General features: G+C 41.5%; 1 protein-coding gene and 2 non-coding genes across 4 annotated transcripts in view; all 3 read right to left on the bottom strand.

Annotated features, from left to right (window-relative positions):
• The window catches only part of LCA5L (lebercilin LCA5 like), a 28,681-nt gene extending 6,073 nt beyond the window's left edge, over window positions 1-22,608 (bottom strand). For both annotated transcript variants that reach the window (XM_040232370.1, XM_040232379.1), the window contains exons 1-5: window positions 22,336-22,608; window positions 16,421-16,746; window positions 8,495-9,009; window positions 5,111-5,248; window positions 1,873-1,957 (exon numbers count right to left, since the gene is read on the bottom strand). In XM_040232370.1, the coding sequence (XP_040088304.1) occupies window positions 1,873-1,957; window positions 5,111-5,248; window positions 8,495-9,009; window positions 16,421-16,736 (1,054 nt within the window). In that variant the 5' untranslated portion in view covers window positions 16,737-16,746; window positions 22,336-22,608. The remainder of the gene's footprint in view (window positions 1-1,872; window positions 1,958-5,110; window positions 5,249-8,494; window positions 9,010-16,420; window positions 16,747-22,335) is intronic.
• Window positions 11,858-11,927, bottom strand: LOC120859967. The gene has a single exon (XR_005720208.1). It is a non-coding gene; the product is annotated as a small nucleolar RNA U2-30 (small nucleolar RNA).
• On the bottom strand, window positions 12,057-12,136 carry LOC120859975. Its single transcript, XR_005720210.1, has one exon. It is a non-coding gene; the product is annotated as a small nucleolar RNA U2-19 (small nucleolar RNA).
• Window positions 22,609-24,587: the final 1,979 nt, after the last annotated feature.

Genomic DNA, 24,587 nt, shown 5'->3' with positions numbered 1-24,587 from the left:
TGTTTGATTTTATCATCTCTGCTGGCTGTTATTCTGGATTATAAACCAAAAGCAAAGAGATTGTTGCCTTGAAAAGTAAACACATAGTTACTTCTTCTAGCAAAATAAGAGGTAAGTGTTTCTGTTGTTCCTCTTCTTAGCAGAATCTTGCTGGAAGGTCTTGTCTGTTGGGGGTGCGGTGGGGAGTGAGTAAGTACATCCTGTCTTGAAGGAAAAGGTACTACTGATCCCCTGGAGAAAGGAATGGCAACCCACTGCAGTATTCTTGCCTGGGAAATCTCATGGACAGAGGAGCCTGGTGGGCTACATACAGTCCATGGGGTCACAAAGGGTCGGACATGACTGAACGACAAACACAGACACAACACAGCAGTAAAAAGGTACAAACTAATGATAGCACAGCATCGATGAGTCTCAAACACACTATGCTGAACAAGAGAAGACAGATACAAAAGAGGACCTGCTGTATAATCCCACTTGTGAATCTGTAGAACAGGCAAACAGAGCAACTGTGACTGAAGGGAGGTCAGAGGTGGCTTTGGGCTGGGGCTGGAGGATCCCTGACCTGACTGCCAGGGACAAGGGCACCTCCTGAGGAGATGGCCATATTCCACATCTAGACCGAGGTAATGGTTACATGGGTATAAGCACATGTCAAAACCCACTGGGCCGCACACTTAAAATGGGTGCACTGCACTGAGATTTATGCATACTCAGTTGTGTCTGATTCTTAGCGACCCCATGGACTGTAGCTTGCCAGGCTCCTCTGTCCATGGGATTTCCCAGGCAAGAATACTGCAGTGGGTTTGCCATTTCCTCCTCCAGGGAATCTTCCTGACCCAGGGATCGAACCTGCCTCTCCTTTGTCTCCTGCACTGGCAGGTGGGTTTACCACTGAGCAACCCAGGAAAGCCACTGTATTGAGGTGAGAGTGTTAGTTGCTCAGTCATGTCCGACTCTTTGCATCCCAAAGGCTATACTTGCCAGGCTCCTCGGTCCATGAAATTCTCCAGGCAAGAATACTGGAGTGGGTTGCCATTCCCAACCCAGGGATTGAATTCTGGTCTCCTGCATTGCAGGCGGATTCTTTACCATCTGAGCCAAAGGTACCTAAATAAAGGTAACCTTAACAATCTACACAGGGTCCTCTTTGGTGGTCCAGTGAGTGGTTAGGACCTGGTGCTTCTACTGCAGGGGGTGTGAATTCCATTCCTAGGTCTGGGAACTAGGATCTCGCATGCCATGAGGCTCTGCCAAAACAAACAAACAAACAAACCAAACCCAAACAGAAAACAAAACAAAAAATCCACACACTGGATGACAGATCTACCTAGAAAGTTCAGTATTTGGCAGACATGTTGCATCAAACTGAAAGTTATCCCCTCATTCACGTGAGTGAGGACATAAAGGACCGAGCTGACGATGAGGAGAAGGACTGCATCTCTGTTTTCTTCTAGCTGTTTCAACCATGGGGTGGTTTCATTATTCTCTATTATGTTACAGTGCCTAACAAAATGATATTTTTAAAAATAGACTTTTGGACTCTGTGGGAGAAGGCGAGGGTGGGATGATTTATAGATCACCAGTCCAGGTTCGATGCAGGAGACAGGGTGCTCAGGGCTGGTGCACTGGGACGACCCTGAGGGATGGGATGGGGGGGGAGGTGGGAGGGGGGTTCAGGATAGGGAACACATGTACACCCATGGCTGAGTCATGTGAATGTATGGCAAAAACCACTACAATAAGGTAATTAGCCTCCAATTAAAATAAATGTTAATTTTAAAAAATGTCCATTATCTTGATGATATTAGGAAAATTTGACTACATACTTTAAAACAGATTTCAAGCAAAAACAATTGAAACACGCTTTACCTTTTGGATAATCTTCTTTGTCATGTAAATTTCTGAGTATCCGGTTAGTATAGATGTTTCTAATTTCGAGCTCTCGATCCTTCTCCTATAAAGAACCACAATACCAATATTTCTATAAGTGTCTACTTTTATCAACCTTCATTTTCTGTAAAAAACTATTTAATGTGAGGAGCTTGGTAAGCTCTAGCAGGAACAGAAATTGGCCATATCATGGTATATCATTCCTAACATAAAAAAATTAGTTCTTTTTTAAAAAAATATTTATTTATTTTGGCCACGGTGGGTCTTAGTTGTGGCATGTGGGATCTTGTTCCCTGACTGGGGATTGAACCTGGGTCCCTTGCTTTGGGGAGTCTTAGCTGCTGGACCACCAGGGATGTCCCAAAAAAGCACTAGCTTTTAAACAGAGTGATAAACCATTGTGACTCAGACAATATTTTGAAGAGTTTGCAAGCCAAATTCTTTCACAGTGTTTTTTTTTCTGTTCCCTGGGTCTGCGCCAAGAAGTTTACTGTTCTTTGTGGTGCAATTCAGTGGCCACTAATCATGTTGTTCCTTGGATTAAGTAGAATTAAAAATATTTAGTTCTGAGTCACATGACCCGTATTGTAGATGCTCAGTCCTGCATGTGAGTGGTGACCACAGGGTTGGACAGTGAGAGAGAACACTGTCCTCATCACAGAAAGTTTTGTCTGTACAGCCAGTGCAGGGTGGATGGGACCTGGAACAAAAATACTGCTCTTTAGCTTGAGATTTCAGTGCTGACTTTTTAAGTCTTGGCAAAACAAAAGGTTTGACATGCTGGTTTTCTGAGAAAAATTGAAGTATGGTTGATGTATAGTATTATATAAGTTACAGGTATAGTGCAGTGATCACAAGTTTTAAAGGTTATACTCCTTATTGTAAAATATTGGCTGCTGCTACTGCTGCTAAGTCACTTCAGTCATGTCTGACTCTGTGCGACCCCATAGACGGCAACCCACCAGGCTTCCCCGTCCCTGGGATTCTCCAGGCAAGAATACTGGAGTAGGTTGCCATTTCCTTCTCCAATGCATGAAAGTGAAAAGTGAAAGTGAAGTTGCTCAGTCGTGTCCAATTCTTAGTGACCTCATGGACTACAGCCCACCAGGCTCCTCCGTCCATGGGCTTTTCTAGGCAAGAGTACTGGAGTGGGGTGCCATTGCCTTCTCCAGGAAAATATTGGCTATATTCCCTGCATTGTACTGTGTTTCCCTGTAGCTTAGTTTATACCTAATAGTTTGAACCTTTTACTTTCCTACCCCTATAGTACCCCTCCCCCCTCTCCCTCCCCATTGTTAACCACAAGTTTGTTCTGTATACTCATGAGTCTGCTTCTTTTTTGTTATATTCACTAGGTCATTGTATTTTTTAGACTCCACATTTAAGTGATATCATACAGTATTTGTCTTTGTTTAACACATTTCACTTGACACTATTTTGAACTGTGGTGGTGAAGACTCTTGAGAGTCCCTTGGACTGCAAGGAGATCCAACCAGTCCATTCTAAAGGAGATCAGTCCTGGGTGTACTTTGGAAGGACTGATGCTGAAGCTGAAACTCCAATACTTTGGCCACCTCATGTGAAGAGTTGACTCATTGGAAAAGACTGATGCTGGGAGGGATTGGGGGCAGGAGGAGAAGGGGACGACAGAGGATGAGATGGCTGGATGGCATCACTGACTCGACGGACGTTGAGTTTGAGTGAACTCCGGGAGTTGGTGATGGACAGGGAGGCCTGGTGTGCTGCAATTCATGGGGTCGCAAAGAGTCGGACACGACTGAGTGACTGAACTGAACTGAAAATTATTCTAACAATTTTAATGTTATAAGTTAATTCTTTAATCCAAAAATTTATTCTCGGTTCCACTAAAGTGTTGAGAAATGCTGGGCTGGAAGAAGCACAAGCTGGAATCAAGATAGCCAGGAGAAATATCAATAACCCCAGATATGCAGATGACACCACCCTTATGGCAGAAAGTGAAGAGGAACTAAAAAGCCTCTTGATGAAAGTGAAAGAGGAGAGGGAAAAGTTGGCTTAAAGCTCAACATTCAGAAAACGAAGATCATGGCATCTGGTCCCATCACTTCATGGGAAATAGATGGGGAAACAGTGTCAGACTTTATTTTTGGGGGCTCCAAAATCACTGCAGATGGTGATTGCAGCCATGAAATTAAAAGAGGCTTATTCCTTGGAAGGAAAGTTATGACCAACCTAGATAGTATATTCAAAAGCAGAGACATTACTTTGCCAACAAAGGTCCATCTAGTCAAGGCTATGGGTTTTCCAGTAGTCATGTATGGACTGTGAAGACAGCTGAGCACCGAAGAATTGATGCTTTTGAACTGTGGTGTTGGAGTAGACTCTTGAGAGTCCCTTGGACTGCAAGGAGATCCAACCAGTCCATTCTGAAGGAGATCAGCCCTGGGATTTCTTTGGAAGGAATGATGCTAAAGCTGAAACTCCAGTGCTTTGGCCACCTCATGTGAAGAGTTGACTCATTGGAAAAGACTCTGATGCTGGGAGGGATTGTGGGCAGGAGGAGAAAGGGACGATAGAGAATGAGATGGCTGGATGGCATCACCGACTAGATAGACATGAGTTTGAATGAACTCTGGGAGGTGGTGATGGACAGGGAGGCCTGGCATGCTGCAGTCCACAGGGTCACAGAATCAGAGATAACTGAGCGACTGAATTGAACTGAATTTTCCGTATAGTCAAAGCTATGGTTTTTCTGGTAGTCATGTACAGATGGGAGAGTTGTATCATAAAGAAGCCTGAGCACAAAAGAAATGATGCTTTCAAATTGTTGTGTTGGAGAAAACTCTTGAGAATCCCTTGGAGTGCAAGATCAAAGCTGTCAATATTAAAGGAAATCAGTTCTGAATATTCATTGAAAACACTGATGCTGAAGCTGAAACTCCAATACTTTGGCCACCTGATAGGAAGAGCCGCCTCATTGGAAAAGACCCTGATGCTGGAAAGGATGAGGGCAAGAAAAAAATGGGGCAACAGAGGATGAGACTGTGGGTTGGCATCATTGAACCAATGGACATGAGTTTGAGCAAGCTCTGGGAGATAGTGAAGGACAAGGAAGCCCGGTGTGCTGCAGTCCATGGGGGTCACAAAGAGTCGGACATGACTGAACAACAACAGCTCTGATATTTTTGGAAGCTGAATTTCACAAGTTTTGGTACATTTTGCTTAAAAAAAAAAGTACCTTAAGTTTTTGTTGAAGGTGTTTTATTTCCATCTGCAGAGTCTTTGTGGCAGCCTGAGCTGCTAAGGTCTTCTGGTTCTCAAAGGTCAGCTGCCGAGTAAAGGCTTTATTGTTCAGCCTCAATTGTTTCTCCAAGCCCTGAAAACAGTACATATTTCAGCTCTTTGTGACCAGTGTAGTATTATACAAAACTTCAACTGTAATGAAACTAATTACACTTAGGAAAAGTTCAAGATTTTAATATAATTTTAGTGGGGAGAACACATATTAGAACTAAAAATTATCATACATGTACAGAGAGGCACAAAGCCCCAAAATCTCAGATCCCAATGCTAGAGAATAAATACCATGTTTACAGTCTGATGTTTTTTACACTCTGGAATTTGATAAAAAAGAAATTTTTGGGGGGAGAACAGAGCCTGAAAATCAGTAAGTATAATCAGTGTTACACTTTCGGAGAAGGCAATGGCAACCCATTCCAGTGTTATTGCCTGGAGAATCCCAGGGACGGGGGAGCCTGGTGGGCTGCCGTCTCTGGGGTCGCACAGAGTCGGACACGACTGAAGCGACTTAGCAGCAGCAGCAGCAGCAGCAGTATTACAATTTCAAACTAAACCTAAGCAATTGTATTGAAATGAAGTATTATGCTAACTTGGCATAGTGCACTCTGTGAAAATCTTTCAAGCATCTCTTGCTGAAAGCTTTACCAGCATCAGTGCAGATCATGATTCTGTGGGACTGTGATTCTCAGATAACCAAGATGGAAATTATGCTGGGGCCTCGCGGAGCCACACCGTGTGAATGGGTTATATGTGAGACAGTGAAATGACTGACTTATTAGCACAATGGAGTGGAGTGGAGTGGAGTTGCTCAGTCGTGTCTGACTCAGCGACTCTGACTCCCCACGGACTGTAGCTTACCAGGCTCCTCTGTCCATGGGATTTTCGAGGCAATAGTAGTGGAGTGGGTTGCCATTTCCTTCTCCAATAACCTTCTATAAAAATGCAGGATTTACTATTGCATATTCACCTTTCTGGAATGAGACGTGTTTTACTGGAGAAGCTGAATTGGAAGCTGAATTTCACAAGTTTTGGTACATTTTGCTTAAAAAAAAAGAGTAGTACTTTAACAGGAGGTTGGCCTAAAGACTTTTTCTTTCCTTTTTTTACCATAAAGTTTCCCTTTATGGATTCCCTCATTATAACATTAACACTTTCTCATTAAAGTGTAAAAGATGATAAACTAATGGGATTGAAATGAAATAATCTTTAAAATCACACTTTCTAAAATATTAACATTAAAAAAATACCTACATGTTTTGTCCCACAAATGCCCCCCCCCCCAACAAATGCCCTAAAATCAAATGAAATCTTCTATATGACCAAGTGCTCCTGATAAGAAAATAGCTAAGTAGTTCTTGAATTCTTTTTGGTTTTGGTTGTAGTATAGAGACATGAACTACTTAAACATATCTGTAAAAATATGTAGATGAGATACAAATACATGTACTTTCACATGACAGACAGATGCTAAGATGGATTCAGTGCTACCTGAAAGCCAGACATTAGAAACTTGGTACACTATTTACATCAGTAAAAAAGGACGTTCCTCATTATGTCCTGTAGCTCACATATCCATTTTATGTGAGAAAATTCTCTTTGGAAATAGAGGAGGATTTTTACCAAAAAAGAAAGAAATAACTGAGAAATGGCTGAAATGAACTTAATGTCTTATTATTTCAAGTAAATACTTGTCTACTTCATGAATGATTTCTATTTCATAGAAAATACTTGTCTCTCACCATTAAGGAATGAAAGAATAAGTTAATTCCATTTGTGTCCATTCCATTTTGTGTTCATGGAGACCAAAACCACCTAATGTAGACTAGGCAGAATTCTCAGTGTAATCAGTGTTCTCCCAAATCACCCCTTGTAAACCCAAGCTTTTAACCACCATGCACCCTTGAGGAATACCAACCTATTCATTCCTTCAGTGATTTACATTCCTTTCCCCTACCTGTCTCCAGGAATATTACTAGAAAACTTTTCTGTTTCCAGGACATGGGTCTTTGTGGTGAAGACTGGACAGATGGATGAGGGAGAGAACAAGGAAGGGGGTGAGGAGATGCACTTACAGTTTAGAGAAGTGATCTTTTCAGAAGCAGTTTGGAGCAGAGGTTCACTTTCTAAGAAAGGTTTCCCACAACATAGCACAGCACGACACAGCACGACACACCGCCCTCCAGCATGTGAACAGACTCCCCTAACCCTGGCAGCCAGACCGTCTCAGAGGATGGTCATTTCCAGATAAATGAGCCCAACTGTCACCGAGTAGGACACTATGGGGCCTTTTCTGTAACAGGGACCCCTTCCCACCACATGTCCTCCGTCTGCCTCCTGTCTTTAGAAAAACTTTAGCCTCCTATAACTTGCCTGAGTTCCAAAGAGCAATTTTAATCAGAGAAGTGAGAAGATGCAGACAGAAATGAAAATAGTAAAGTAAGACAATTTGTTTCCCTGGTGGCTCAGATGGTAAAGAAGCTGCCTGAAATGCAGGAGACCCAGGTTTGATCCCTAGGTCAGGAAGATACCTTGGAGAAAGGAATGGCTACCCACTCCAGTATTCTTGCCTGGAAAATTCCAAAGACAGAGGAGCCTGGTGGGCTATAGTCCATGGGGTAGCAAAGAGTTAGACATGACTGAGTGACTAAACACAGCACAAGACAAAATAATAATAGTTTAGCTATTAAAGTTAAGAACTTTTAGTTCCTCCTCAAGGGCTATAGGTAATATTCTGAGCCATTTCCTGTGAGCTGTTTTGCAGATACTGAACCCCCACCAGGTAGAAGAAATTTAACTGCATGCTGCCCACAAGCACATAGACCCCAGACTGGCTGGAACCAGAAGGTTGATGATGCTGACTCCTGAATACCTCACCACCAACCAGTCAGAGGAATGTCCATGAACTGATCACATAACACACCACCCCAAACCTTGTCTTTAAAATTTTTTCCTGAAAGCCACTGGGGGAGTTCAGGCATTTTGATCACTAACTACCTGGACTCCTTGCTTGGCATTTGCAATAAATGCTGCGCTTTCCTTTAGCACTTCAGCGCAGTGTCAGTAGACTGGCTTTGCTGCTCGTGGATGAGTGGACCTGAGTTAGGTTGTGTGACACAAACACAGAAGGAGCCCTGGCTCAGTCCACAACAAGAGGGGCTGTTTCTGTTTCTCCTGCGCACCTCCCCTTCCCTGCCCCCACCCCATCCCACCATCCGTGTGCTCAGCCCAGTAGTGCTTCATTCCTCAGGCTAGTATGATGAATGCACACCCTCTCCAGATTGCTTTTGGAACCTTAACGTTTCTAGGCCTCTGAAGTACACACCTGTATCTTTTTGTCGTTTGCCTCCATCTTTGCTGTAAGAATGGACAACCTCTGAGTGAGCTCTTCTCTCTCTGAAAGACTCTTGTCTTCAGAAATCCTCTGCAGTGCCTGCAAGGCATCTTTTGTCCTCAGCAGCTCACTGTCCGTCTCTCTCAGCTTCCTCGACACAGCTCTTTCTTTTCCCTGGGATTTCCTGAGGAGCTGCCTTAAATTTTTCACTTCATTCTGATGTTTGGCCATAATTTGAGGTAGATTATTTTGTGAATTCTCATATTTTCCTATAGCTTTCAAGTGCTTAAGCTGGAGTTGTTTCAGAAATTGGTTTTCTATGACTGTGGCCTCCGCTTTGTGGTGCAGATCAGCTAACTCATTCTTCAGTTCTTTGATCTTATGAAGCCTCGCTGACAGGATGCGGTGGGCCATGGCATCACGTCGCTGGGCAGCCACACGGATCTGAGAGTTGAGAAATGGTACATTCCAGCTGTGCTTTTTTCTAACCGAGATTTCCTTCTGGCCTGTGTAAGAAGATAATCCAGTTTGTTACTATAGCCATATGTATGTGCTTAGTTGCTCAGTCATGTCTGACTCTTTGTGATCCTATGGACTGTAGCCCACCAGGCTCCTCTATCCATGGGGATTCTCCAGGCAAGAAAATTGGAGTGGGTGGCCTATCCCTTCTCCAGAGGCTCTTCCTGACCCAGGAATCAAACCAGGGTCTCCTGCATTGCAGGTGGAGTCTTTACAAGCTGAGTTACCAGGGAAGTCCAGTCATATGCATATATGTAAGTATGTAGGTATCTGTAATACCCATGCCCCCCCTTCCCCCCCACTACCACACACATATACACATACACACACAAGGTAGAAGGGGAAGGAACTAACACTGAATGAATGTCATGCTTTATGCTGGGTACGAGCGATCTCATTTAATGCAATGCTTTTAAGGTCAGTAGTAAAAGTCCATTTTATAGCTAGAGATTATAAGTCATTTGTCCATGGTTCAGTTCAGTTCAGTTCAGTTGCTCAGTCGTGTCCGACTCTTTGCAACCCCATGAATCGCAGCACGCCAGGCCTCCCTGTCCATCACCAACTCCCGGAGTTCACTCAGACTTGTGTCCATCGAGTCAGTGATGCCATCCAGCCATCTCATCCTCTGTTGTCCCCTTCTTCTCCTGCCCCCAATCCCTCCCAGCATCAAAGTCTTTTCCAATGAGTCAACTCTTCGCATGAGGTTACATAACCACAAAGCGACATAAAAGGAATGGAAATCAGGTCTTCTCTGACTCTAAAACCCTCACTTACTTATATTATAAAAGGTAAACTAAAAACCATAAGAATAAATAACATTTACCAAGCATTTCCTATATGTGAAGCATTGAATTAAATGCTTTATGTAATAGATTATCTGATGTAATTCTGCCAACAAAATGTTATGAGGCAATTAGAGGGTAACATTGGAGCCAAGAGTTATATATGAAGGTCTCAGAGATTTAAAAAGACGTTTAAAGAGCCATTAAATTGCTTAGAGAATTCATATATGTATTCTGTCTCTCAATATATCTAACATAGGCAGTTTTTCCTTTGTTGCTTTTGGCTGGGCACTCAATTAACCAGTTAGATAGTTTGTGCTCAGGAAACTATTTTGATCAAAAAGCATCTAAACGATATTACACCAAGCTCATATAACTGAATTTGCATATGTCAACCGTATGTGTAACATCACTGTGTTATTTTCCCATTTTATTTTTTAAATTAATTTTCATTGGAGTATAGTTGTTTAACACTGTTGTGTTAGTTTTTGCTGTACAGCAAAGTGAATCAGCTATATGTGTACATACATCCCTTCTTCCTTGGATTTCCTTATTTAGGTCACCACAGAGCACTGAGTAGAATTCCCTATATATTATGTTCTCATTAGTTATCTATTTTATATATGGTATCAGTAGTGTCTATTATCCCATTTTAATGATGATGCTTATCAATGGGCACACAGCTAGTAAGTGGTGAAACAGACTCAGGTCTGTGTACCTTTGCCACTTCTCCACAGGTATGTGCATTTATATGACATTCATATGTGCATCTGTGTATGTACACATGTATGTGCCTGTATATATATCAGTATACCTATATTCTGAGAAAGAGTGGTTGGAATTGGATTCTAGAATTTAAAAATGTATGACCCTCATCCTGCAGAGAAAGGCTCTTAGTGGCCAGGGTCACTGGGGTCTTAGCCCTGAGCTATTGGCCCAAATGAGGACACATTGTTTGAGACACGGCTCAGTGTGTTTGGTCTAGTGGTGGGAAAGGCAATTCTGCCTGTGATGAAAACAATGAGCCAGCAGAGATAGAGGACACTTTCTGGGGATAAAGCATCTGCATCTTGGGGGTGACAGACCACACAGATTTCAGTGACCACACTATCTGTTTCCCAGGTGGTTCAGTGGTAAAGAATCTGCCTGCCAATGCAAGAGATGCAAGAGACGTGGGTTTGATCACAAGTTTGGGAAGATCCCCTGGAGAAGGAAATGGCAACTCTCTCCAGTATACTTGCCTGGAGAATCCTCATGGACAGAGGAGCCTGGCAGGCTATAGTTCATGGAGCCACAAAGAATCAAACACGACTGAGCGATTAGCACTTTCCTTTTATTTTTTTTAAAAGCTGAATGGTTAAACTACTCTTAAGATACCTAGTTGTTAAACCACTAAGCTAAAACACTTAAATTAATTCACCAAAAACATGCACATCTAGGTCCATAGTCAAAAAGGGACTCTTGTTACTCAAGACTAGTCATGCCTTCCCAGTACAGTGAAATAAGCTCTTTGAACAGACCTAAGCCCAAGCCCCGCTTCACTGGCTCCAACTTTCCTCAGCCGTTTCCCCAGGTGCACCCTCACTCCCACCCTCCTTTTCAAAGCACCTCTGTCCTCCTGTCACACTGCTGTGCCCATCCTCCCAGCCCCGTCTTGGTCCTGTCTCAACGTCCTCTTCCTCTTGTGTCTCAGTCCCATTCTGTTCCTGCTGTCTGTGCCCTCAGTCTGGTTCAGGTCCTCATCCTGAGCCAGGTCCCTGCTGGTGCTGGCGCCACCCTCTGCTGGGTCCTCTCTCTCTTCCAGGTCACCTTAAAGGAGGTGGCCCCTTCTTCCAAAGACCAGGGTAGGAAGAGGTTCAAAGGCAGGCCTTTCCCCTTCCTGTTCTCCACAGCTCCAGCATCAGTTGCAAAGCATACCTGCTCAACCCCACCTTAGGGCTTCCACCCACCTCTGCCCAAAGACAATAGGGCAAAAGGTGTCCTAAGCAAATGAACGCAGTAAAATAACTTTTCTTTTTTTGGTATACCATTTTTTCCCCCTTTTTAAAAATTCTGAGCTCAGAGCAAGCGTAGAAACATTCATAGTTATAAAGGTCCACAGTAAAATCTTTTCATCATTGCTCAGAAATGATCAGTCTTTCATACACATACATCCACAGCCAGCTCTCACTCACCCACCAATAAGTCCTCAGTTATCCACTGTCACCTTTACAAAAACACACACACACCTTATTTTAAATTATTTTCTTGGTTCTCAGAACTACAGAGATCATGCATCAGGTAGACTGGGAGATCTTCTGAGGCTCAGATTTGGCTATTTTCATCATTGATCCACTTCAGTGAGAGTGGATCTCAGAGAAGGTATACCAGTTTTTTGAATGACTATCACAAAACATCTTGGTGGGCTTCCCAGGTGGTACTAGTGGTAAAGAACCTATCTGCCAGTGCAGGAGACATAAGGAATCACAGGTTTGATCCCTGGGTCAGGAAGATCCCCTGGAGTAGGGCATGACAACCCCATCCAGTATTCCACTAATGAACCTTGCCTGGAGAATCCCATGGACAGAGGAACCCGGCAGGCTACAGTCCATGGGGTCACAAAGAGTCAGACATGACTGAGCGACTTAGCATGCACCCACGTGCACACCTGTTTTGGCATTGTATTGACAAATCACAGTAAGGAAGGGTATAATTGAAGGAGTTCTGAAAGTAAATTTTTCTACAAAAGAAAGAACCACATTTTGAAAATCAAATTATAGAAATATTTTGCTTGCTATTTACAGTAATCTAAAGAAAGGCAATGGCAAAGAATGCTCAAACTACCGCAAATTGCACTCATCTCACACGCTAATAAAGTGATGCTTAAAATTCTCAAAGCCAGGCTTCAGCAATACATGAACTGTAAACTTCCAGATGTTCAAGCTGGTTTTAGAAGAGGCAGAGGAACCAGAGATCAAATTGCCAACATTCCCTGGATCATCGAAAAAGCAAGAGAGTTCCAGAAAAACATCTATTTCTGCTTTATTGACTATGCCAAAGCCTGTGACTGTGTGGATCACAATAAATTGTGGAAGATTCTGCAAGAGTTGGGAATACCAGACCACTTGACCTGCCTCTTGAGAAATCTGTATGCAGGTCAGGAAGCAACAGTTCGAACTGGACATGGAACAACAGACTAGTTCCAAATAGCAAAAGGAGTATGTCAAGGCTGTATACTGTCACCCTGCTTACTTAACTTATATGCAGAGTATATCATGAGAAAAGCTGGGCTGGAAGAAGCACAAGCTGGAATCTAGATTGCCAGGAGAAATATCAATAACCTCAGATATGCAGATGACACCACCCTTATGGCAGAAAATGAAGAAGAACTAAAGAGCTTCTTGATGAAAGTGAAAGAGGAGAGTGAAAAAGTTGGCTTAAAGCTCAACATTCAGAAAATGAAGATCATGGCATCTGGTCCCATCACTTCATGGGAAATAGATGGGGAAACAGTGGAAACAGTGGCAGACTTTATTTTGGGGGGCTCCAAAATCACTGTAGATGGTGATTGCAGCCATGAAATTAAAAGACGCTTACTCCTTGGAAGAAAAGTTATGAGCAACCTAGATAGTATATTTAAAAGCAGAGACATTACTTTGCCAACAAAGGTCTGTCTAGTCAAGGCTATGGCTTTTCCAGTAGTCATGTATGGATGTGAGAGTTGGAGTATAAAGAAAGCTGAGCACCAAAAAATTGATGCTTTTGAACTGTGGTGTTGGAGAAGACTCTTGAGAGTCCCTTGGACTGCAAGGAGATCCAACCAGTCCATCCTAAAGGAGATCAGTCCTGGGTGTTCATTGGAAGGACTGATGTTGAAGCTGAAACTCCAATACTTTGGCCACCTGATGCGAAGAGTTGACTCAACTGAAAAGACCTTGATGCTGGGAAAGATTGAGGGCAGGAGGAGAAGGGGACGACAGAGGATGAGATGGTTGGACGGCATCACCGACTCAATGGACATGGGTTTGGGTGGACTCCGGGAGTTGGTGATGGACAGGGAGGCCTGGCGTGCTGGGATTCATGGGGTCGCAAAGAGTCGGACATGACTAAGCGACTGAACTGAACTGAACTGAAGTATATAAATCTCTAGTATCTAACCAGAGCAAAAATCCTATCAAATTGAAGTTCTCATTTTATCCTTATAATTTTTCTCTATGAGATGTTCTTCTGCTATAAAATGTGCTTTTCTAAGATGAGAATTGAAAATAATCTCTGATGCTATTATCTTTGAGTGAATTCTGGGTCTCTATTGGTGGTTCCTGACTCAGTGTTACCAGCTCCTGAGGGTCAGAGGTCTCCTTTTATATATCAGAAAGCTGAACAGAAATTGAACCTTCACTCAAGAAGGGACTGCATTGGCTAGTCATTATGCCTTATTGGTTGAGGTTAGTTACATTTTTGTGTGCCTACTTAGTTGCTAAGTTTTGTCCCACTCTTTGTGACTCTATGGACTGCAGCCTGCCAGGCTCCTCTGTCCATGGAATTCTGCAGGCAAGAATCCTGGAGTGGGTTGCCATTTCCTTCTCCAGGGTATCTTCCTGATCCAGGATTGAACCCCCATCTCCTGCACTGGCAGGCAGATTCTTTACCACAAAGCCACCAGGGAACCCAAGGAATTACATTACCCAAGCATTGATTCTTTAATTACTTGCTGATTGAATTGTTTTGGCAAACACTTACACGACATGGGCTGTGAAGGAAGAAAAGAATAAAAGGATACACCAAGAATATTTTTTTTTATCATTCTGTGACAAAGCTTGATGTTATAAGTGTTTGAAGGTCATTACACATTGGGGTACAGGGATCTTCAGGGGCATAAAATTTGGGTTAAAGAAGCAGCCAAGATTTACTTAAAATAATTCGAGAGTATTCACACACAAAAGAGTACCCAAGGGAGAACAAGTCCTCACTAATAGACTCACTAGTCCTCACTAGGATCATGGAATTTAGGTTCTGCGTGCTCAGTCACTTCAGCAGGGTCCAACTCTTTGTGACCCCATGAACTGTAGCCCTCCAGGCTCCTCTGTGCATTGGATTCTCCAGGCAAGAACACTGGAGTGGGGTGCCATGCCCTCCTCCAGGGGATCTTCCATACCCAAGGATTGAAGTCTTCTGCATTGGCAGCAGATTCTTTGCCACTGTGTCACCTGGGAAACCCTCACTGGGATCATGGAATTTAGGTTCTAGTCCACTGTGAAGTGATAGTTCATTTGGGCTGCTGCCAATTTATGAATAAGTACCTTGCATAAAGGATACAATAAACATTTGTGGAATAAATAAATGAGGAATCAGTTTTTTAAATTTGTATTGTAAGGCTCTTAGAACTCAACATGCAATTTGTTTCTTGTAGAAATAATTTTATAAACACTAACTGCCTTCTTACACAGTTCTGTGAAATTCTAGACTCAGTGTAAGATGTAGTATATTGTTTGATGATTTCTTGTCATAAACGCACAGGGGCCAGACTACTTCTGAATTTGGGGGGTTTATTCTTTGGGATGGGCTTTCCTGGTGGCTCAGCCTTTTCCTGGCAGGGTCTTCTGCCCTGGCCTTGCCAGTGGGTACAGGACTCCCACCTCTCCAGAGAAAGGGCTATGAAACCTTTCTAGAACCTGGAAGAAAACTATGGGTCCTTCTCCCTAGAAAGTTCACAAACACAAATAGACGCACACAGATAGACACTCACACAAAATGCAAAGGATTCCCTAAGGCTCCCAGAGTCAGGTCTTGGATGAAGACTCCCTGCTCTGAGGCTGGGAAGAAGGGCAACTGAAGACTCCAGCTCTTCACAGGGTCCCAGGCAGGCTGGCTGTGGGAGGCAGGCACTGGGTGAATGTGGCGCTGGACGTGCTCCACATTCAACAGGCCCTTAATTGTTTTTCGGCCACTTACTGACACCAGTTCTGATGGTCCCAGCCGGAAAAGAGTGGCAGCGGTTTCTACACAGGGAATATTTATAAGCCCGGCATTGCATGCCTGGGAATAACCACAGTCTAGGCAAGGGGGCAGGAAGTGAGGAGGTCGAGGATGGTGCAGAGCTACTTTCACTTTGGACAGTTAGAAGCTGATGTTTTTGCTACTCTTAAAATCCACAAGGAAATGACATTAACAGCCTTTTGACCAGCCCTGTCCCTAAAGAGCATCTTTGCCAATATGCCTCACCGGACTTGAAGACCATCTTCCTGGGGTGCTGAGACAGATAGTTACATTTCACTGGAGACTGAAACCTTGCCCCTTCAGCTGAGATGAAAGGCAAGAAGCCCGTGAAATCCAAGTACTGTGGTGCGCTGTAACAGGGCCACCTGTTAACTAAAAACGGAACTAACCTCACTCATGGGTTCCAGGAGGGTAAGCTGGGCAAGAGGGCTTTCTGTCATTTTGTGATTATTCTTAATTTCTCTATTTCCTATTCCTTCTATAAAAAAATTCACTTGTAATACTTATAATTTTATAAGTACTGGTACAATCTGGAAAAGCAATAAAACTGAATATGGGCCACTCCAGGTTACCAGTGCATTAAATAATAATGTTATTATAACCCGAAATTTGGTCTTGGTTGGGAGATTTTGCTTCTTACCTTTAGGTTGGGAGATTTTAGAAACATTATACTTCGTCTTCTTTTTTTCTTTTACTGTAGGCTTCTCTAAGTAGTTGTTTCTAGCTGTGGTTTCTGAGCACACAGACAGAAAGTCTTCTGAATAATCGCAGTGGGAGCTTGGGCTTCTGCAGGAACACCGAGATCTGCTGTAATCAACACTCTCGGCAGAGGCGTCGCTCTTCCTGCGAAAACCTGGGCTGCTGCGCTCCCTTTTTGAGGAACTCCCGCCATTTTCGAAGGCTGTGTTGGGGAAATGTCCACCCAGATTTGTTTCTGTTGGACCAGCCAATGACATAGTAAACAACCTAATAGAAGAAAAGTATTTTTAGATTTAGAGCTACAGCCCTTAAAACGAACCTATGCTTTATTACGTGTGCGTGTTCAGTTCTGGCCGACTCTTTGTACCATGGACTGTATCCTGCCAGGCTCCTCTGTCCATGGGATTCTCCAGGCAAGAGTACTGGAGTGGGTTGCCATTTCCTCCTCCAGGGGATCTTCCTGATCCAGGGACTGGACCAGTGCCTCTTACGTCTCCTGCATTGGCAGGTGGGTTCTTTACCACTTGATCCACCTGGGAAGCCCATGCTTTATTATAGTTAACTAACTATAAATGCACAATTAGGGATGCAAAATAACACATTATTTTTGAAGTATGTTCCAGAAAAAAATTTCAATTTGATTTTTATATTTTCTTCTACCTAAAATATAAGACTCCTGAGACTGGACTTTGGGGAGACTATATTGACAGGAATTATAAAGTTCACATCAGATTACAACAACAGGGACAATTTATAAGTTAGTGAATTACATTCTCATTCTCTAAGGCTGGTTGTTTGTTGGGATTTTAAAAAATTGGAATATACTTGATTTACAATCGTGTTAATTTCAGGTGTAAAGCAAAGTGATTGAGTTATACATATACATACATATATATATATATATATATATATATATATATATGTATACACACTAGAACACAGAATGCTTTAAATTCCCAAACCAGTTCTATTTCTGAATCTTTCTCTAAGAACTACTTTGAGCTTCCTTAGACTCAGTCTGAACTGTGTTTGGTTTTGGGAAATGGTGATCAGGCGCTGTCTGGAAGATTACAAGGCCTTCCTGCTGATTATCAAGAGGGATAAATGGCACCTCACTGTTGTCTACTGGATGGTGAGGATCACCTAGCTACATTCATTCATTCACCTGGGAAAACAACCAGGTGATTCCTCCATGTGTAGTCACTGTTCTTCCCCAGAGACTGATCAAGAGGAGAACCACATTTACCCTTCAGACGTTGACTTTGGAATGCACACAGGTGGTGGGCAGTATCTGAGATGGCCTGCACCAATTCCCACTTTCTGGTGTAATCCCCTTAACTTCGGTGTGACTCAGAGGTGGCTTCTAAGGTGAGGTAACTAAAGGACTCTGACTTCCCTCTTTTTTTAAAAAAAGTATTTATCTATCTATTTATTTTTTAATACATTTATTATTTGTAATAAATAAATTAATATTATTTGTTTATAATAAATGCTCTTCCCTGGTGGCTCAGATAGTAAAGAATTTGCTTGCAATGTGGGAGACCTGGGTTCAATCCCTGGGTCAGGAAGATCCCATTCCAGTATTCTTGCCTGGAGAATCCCATGGACAGAGGAGCCTGGTGAGCTACAGTCCGTGGGGTTGCAAAGAGTTAGACATGACTGAGTGACTAACACTTTCACTTGCACTTATAATAAATATATTGTATTTACATTATTTATATAATATTTATATATAATAAATAATTAATGTTATCTATAATAATATATTAATATAATTAATTGCTGGGGTCCAGCCCCGGTGGATCCAGGGTGATTCGAAGGTGGGGACGGAGTCGGCGTCCTTGGAAAAATACATATTTAATTACAGATATAGAGAGAGATTAGAAACGGATAGTGTAGTAGGAAAATTAGTGGAGAAAAAGAGGCTGAATAACTTGGTTTATGTGGAATAGCATCCATGCTCCAGATGGGAATTCAGCCAGAAAAACGAGGAGCAAGAAAGAAACGACATGGGGGAATCAGTCTTTCCGGAAACTGATCCGATTTCTTTATTTTTGGGTTTGCTTATATACCTTTTGTTATACATAGGGATGAATACAGAGTCACTCGGGGGTCAGCAGTCCTGACCTTTATCAAAATCAGGTGCTTCACACAAAAAGGTCTTAGGGGTTTTACATCATCTTCTGGCCATGAGTGAGACCTGCTGACATTTTATGACCCTTTCTTTCTGATAACCAAAAAACTTATTTTTTTCCAAGGGTGTTTTTTCTTAAACCAGGCACCACCCTCCAAATAAAGTTACATTCCTATAGGGTGAGGGTGTAGTGAGTTACAATCAAGAAAGGAATTTATTTAACTCAAGGTTAACATGATTAATCTTAAAGGTTAACACTTATTTCTCCTATATGCTTAAAGGTTAATACTTATTTCTCCTATATGCTAGTTATATTCATTATAAGGGCAAGGAACATGGAGATTTAGCAGCAAACAGCAACCCAACAAATGAAAATCCTTTCACCAATGTTCCCCTTAAGATCTATTTAGTCTTAAGATAGTGATAAAGTTACATTTTTACATAGCAAGGACACAGTGATTTATAACAAAGTACAGTGATCTATTACAAAAGAGAAAATTCATTAACTCAAAAAGTCTAGTATTGCTAATCTTAAAAACTACTATATTTCCTTTTCTATATTCCAAATACATTGATTAATATATTCCCAGGTGCCTAAGGATATGGAGGCCTGCGGCAATCATTGACTCAACAATGAGAAAAGCCCTATGCTAATTAAGACTTTCAAAATACTCCAAAACTCTCTGTGCTGTTTATGGTTGAGAGGTAGTAAACAATCATGTGCTAGTGGCAGGAGTGTGGATAATCCTGTCACACAAGCTAGTCTGTCAGCAGAAAGGTTTGACCTGAGACACCCTTGTCACACCCAGGTCAGGGAATTAGCAGCAATTATTGGCACAACAAATGAAAAAACCCTTCACCAATATAATTCCTAACCAACCAACTATACTGACAATTTCCCAAAAGAATTTGCCTTTAGTAAGTCTAAAACATCTCATGCCTCTCAGGTTGGGAGGCTGTAAACAATCACATGTGGCCGGACGAACCTATACAGGCAGGCTAGATAACCTTCAGAGGAGTCCGTAAGCTGAAACACTCTTGTCATGCCCAGGAATTTTTATTGACTTGGAGCTGCACGTTAACTGTTTCTCCGAGAGAAATGGTGATGGAGGAGAGCCCCCCATAAAGTCAGAGGTGTAGGTGAGAGCATAAAGCAGACTCTGGTTTTGGGGGTAGATGCTCCGGAACAGGGGGTTTCCTGAGGCTTGATCATGCCTTTGCGTATGCCAAGCCTCCTTCCTCATGACCTTTGCCATGGGCGGAGTTCCTCACGCTGGCCCCCGGCAATTAATATAATTTATATTAATGTACATAATATTATATATACACACACAGGTCTCCGTTACTGCCTGTGGGCTTTCTCTGGTTGCAGCCAGCAGGGTCTACTCTCTAGTTCTGGAGTGCGGGCTTCTCATCATAGTAACTTCTGTTGTTGCAGACCATGGGCTCCAGGGGGCAAGGGTTCAGTGGTTGTGACACATGGTCCCATGGCAAGTGTGATCTTCTTGGACCAGCAATTGAACCCATGTTCCCTGCATTGGAACACAGATTCTTAACCTCTGGACCATGGGGAACATACAGCGTGCTAAGTCTTGATATATCCAATCTATGATAGTGTACAGTTCAGATTTTCAGTAGCATTTACATTTTGAACAATCAGTGTTTACAGTATAACGATGCCCGTTTTATTGCACCTGAAGCATGATTTTACTATGTTTTTATTATTATAGAGTTTATAGTATTAGTAGTCTCTTTGCTGTTACGTATGACTCAGGAATTGCAGGTCAAGAAGAAACAGAACCTGACATAAAACAGCTGACTGGTTCAGATTTGGGAAAGGAGAGTGACAAGGCTGTATATTGTCACCCTGCTTATTTAACTTATATGCAGAGTACATCATGTGAAATGCCAGGCTGGATGAAGCACAAGCTGGAATCAAGATTGCTGGGAGAAATATCAATAACCTCAGATATGCAGATGACACCACCCTTATGGCAGAAAATGAAGAGGAACTAAAGAGCCTCTTGATGCAAGTGAAATAGGAGAGTGAAAAAGTTGGCTTAAAACTCAACATTATAAAAACAAAAATCATGGCATCAGGTCCCATCACTTCATGGCAAATAGAAGGGGAAAAAGTGGAAGCAGTGACAGACTTTCTCTTCTTGGTCTCCAAAGTCACTACAAATGGTGACTATAGTCATGAAATTAGAAAACACTTACTTCTTAGAAGGAAGGCTATGACATATGGCGATCTGAGCGTTTTAAAAAGCAAAGACATCAGTTTACCAACAAAGGTCCGTATAGTCAAAGCTATGGTCTTTCCAGTAGTCATGTATGGATGAGAGAGTTGGACCATAAAGAAGGCTGAACACCAAAGAATTGATGCTTTCAAATTGTGGTGCTGGAGAAGACTCTTGAGAGTCCCTTGGAATGCAAGATCAAACCAGCTAATCCTAAGGGAATCAACTCTGAGTACTTATTGGAAATCAACCCTGAATCCTTGTTGGAAGGACTGATGCTGAAACTGAAGTTCCAGTACTTTGGCCACCTGATGTGAAGAGCTGACTCATTGGAAAAGACCCCGATGCTGGGAAAGACTGATGACAAAAGGAGAAGAGAGTGCAGAGGATGAGATGGTTGGATGGCATCATCAATTCAATGGACATGAACTTGGACAAACTCTGGGAGATGGGGAGGGACAGGGAGGCTTCACATGCTGTAGTCCATGGGGTCTCAAAGAGTTGGACACAACTTAGCAATGAGATCCAGCCAGTCCATTCTGAAGATCAGCCCTGGGATTTCTTTTGAAGGAATGATGCTAAAGCTGATACTCCAGGACTTTGGCCACCTCATGCAAAGAGTTGATTCATTGGAAAAGACTCTATCTGATGCTGGGAGGGATTGGGGGCAGGAGGAGAAGGGGACGACAGAGGATGAGATGGTTGGATGGCATCACTGACTCGATGGATGTGAATCTGAGTGAACTCTGGGAGTTGGTGATGGACAGGGAGGCCTGCCATGCTGCGATTCATGGGGTCGCAAAGAGTCGGACACGACTGAGCAACTGAACTGAACTAGCAAGTGAACAACAACATCAATGACTCAGGAGTATAACCCACAATTAAAAAGACTAATGGAAAATTGTGAATCTTTTGATGATATGATTTTTCTGGAATGCACTGTGGTGAAAAGAGGTATCTGCTTATATATACAATAAATTTGTAAATCACATTCATTTAATTATAGAATGAGAAATAAGATTGCTGAAGAGCAAGATTCATATCTGAATAATTCTACAGTGTTGTATAGTTGCTCAATTCTGCTTTTACAACAAGGCCAACCAAAAAATAAACACAAGCAAAAATGTTTTAAAATGAATAAATGTGGACTTCCTTGTGGTGCAGTGGATAAGAATCCGTCTGCCAATGCAGGAGACATGGGTTCAGTCTTTGGTCTGGGAAGATTCCACATGCTGAAGGGCAACTAAGCCCCTGAGTCACAACTACTGAGCCCACGTGTTGCAACTACTGAAGCGCATGCGCCTAGAGCCTCTGCTCCACAAGAGAAGCCGCTCCAGTGAGAAGTCTGTGCAGTGCAACAGAGGATAGCCCCAACTCGCAGCAACTAGAGAAACCCTGCACACAGCAATGTAGACCCAGTGCAGCCAAAAAAAATAAAAATAAATAAAATTTAAAATAAAGATAAAATGAATTGATGCATACCTGGTGTTCTTTACCAGATGTTCCTAAGACGTATGAAAAATCAACTTTCTGTCCTGAGCGGAGGGGTCTTCACACTGTAGTATTTATGAAGTTTTCAGGATAGTGTTTTTTTGACATGTTTTGATTTCTTTTTAAGAAAATAATGTATTTCAAAAAACCTAGAATGATATTACAGAAGGAAAATGTTAAGAGCCCATAAACAAACATTTATAAAGGAAGTTAACCTAGATGTCCATCAGCAGATGGATGGATAAGAAAGCTGTGATACATATACACAATGGAGTATTACTCAGCCATTAAAAAGAATACATTTGAATCAGTTCTAATGAGGTGGATGAAACTGGAGCCTATTATATAGAGTGAAGTAAGCCAGAAAGAAAAACACCAATACAGTATACTAACTCATATATATGGAATTTAGAAAGAAGGTAACAATAACCCTGTATGCAAGACAGCAAAAGAGACACAGATGTATTGAACAGTCTTTTGGACTCTGTGGCAGAGGGTGAGGGCGGGATGTTATGGGAGAATGGCATTGAAACATGTGAAATATATGTGAAACGAATTGCCAGTCCAGGTTTGCTGCATGATACAGGGTGCTTGGGAATGGTGTACCGGGATGACCCAGAGGGATGGGATGGGGAGGGAGTTGGGAGGGGGGTTCAGGATGGGGAACACATATACACTCATGGCGGATTCAACTCAACGTATGACAAAACCAATACAATATTGTAAAGTAAAATAAATAAATTAATTAAATTTAAAGAAGTTTTGAACTAGTATTAATATCATTCATTTGCATATGAATTGCTTTATACTTCACATACTATAAGGCTTTTTCTCTATCAAAGTGATTTGTAAATTATAAGTTTCATGATGTTAGTATTTTTGATGGTTTTGTCTATGCTGTATCCTCTGTGCCTAGAAGAGTTCCTTGGAAATAATGTGTTCGATAAATATTGATTAAATAAATTAATTTCAGGGTGCCTGTATGCTTAATTCCTGTCTCCATATCCATTACTCCTGACAAACTTCTCACTACTGTGACCCGACTCAATGCCCTAAATAAATGCTTCCCAATATAATAAAGAAATACATATCTAAAACTAAAAGCTAACCTCATGCTTAACAGTGAAACATTAATTTACATTGTTGTAAAAATTAAGATAAAGGTGCCAATGATCACTTCTGTTGATTAATAATTGCTTTGTAGGCACTAGCCACTGAAATTGGATATGAGAAAAAAGAGCAGGTATAAATGTTGGGGAAAAAAGGCAAATTATTTATTTGTGTAGATAATATAATTTTAAACTTAGAAAACCTCATAAAACATTATAAAATAATGAGAATTCAATAGAGCTATAGGTTATTAAATGCATATAAAAGCAATGTTTTCTATATGTTAATTAAAATGACTTAGAAAACAGATGAAAAGACCCCACTTACTATATCAGCTAAAAAATCAAAAATATCTGATACAAGTATAATACAAATAATATGAAGAAAATTTTAAAACTACTGAAATAAAAGATTTATGTATGTGGAAACACATACTGTGTCCTTATATAGGAAGGACCTTGGTGATAAAGATGTAAATTCTCCCTGATTTAATTTACATAATCAAAGTACTCCTAGTAAAAATGTTGAGTAATTTTTTAGAAATTTGACAAAATGATACTAAATTCACATAGTTATAAATATGAACAATGAGAACAAAAAGGATTTTGGAAAAAATGATGAGAAAGGACCACATCTATCAGATATTAAGATATAAAACTACAGTTAGTAAAAGAGTTTGATTCTTGTGCTTGAATAGACAGAGCAATATAATGCAATAAAGTCTTCAGAAACAGAAACATATGGAACCTTGGTATAAAATAAAGGTGGAGAAGAGTAGACATTCAAGAAATGATGGGGTGGGGGCAACAGACTAGACTTCCATCTGGAAATCAGACAAAAGTGAATTCTTATTACCTTTCTTACACTGCAATAAACACTAGGTGAATTGAAAATGTAAATGTTAAAAACAAATGTTAAAACATGGAGGGTGGCAAGAAATAAAGCCCACAAACCACAAAGGAAACAATTAGAACAACTGACTGCACAAAAGTTTTAAAAGTTTTTTTATTGAGGTAAAGTTGATCTATAATATTATATCATTCAGGGGTACAACAAAGTGATTCTCACAATTTTAAAATATTATACTCCATTTATAGTTATTATAAAATTCTGGCTATATTCCTTGTGCTGTG

Source organism: Oryx dammah, unplaced genomic scaffold (genome assembly GCF_014754425.2).
Source record: "Oryx dammah isolate SB20612 unplaced genomic scaffold, SCBI_Odam_1.1 HiC_scaffold_2, whole genome shotgun sequence".
In the NCBI taxonomy this organism is placed as follows: domain Eukaryota; kingdom Metazoa; phylum Chordata; class Mammalia; order Artiodactyla; family Bovidae; genus Oryx; species Oryx dammah.
Note: the sequence above shows the minus strand (reverse complement) of the source record. Positions and strands in the feature narration are given on the sequence as shown.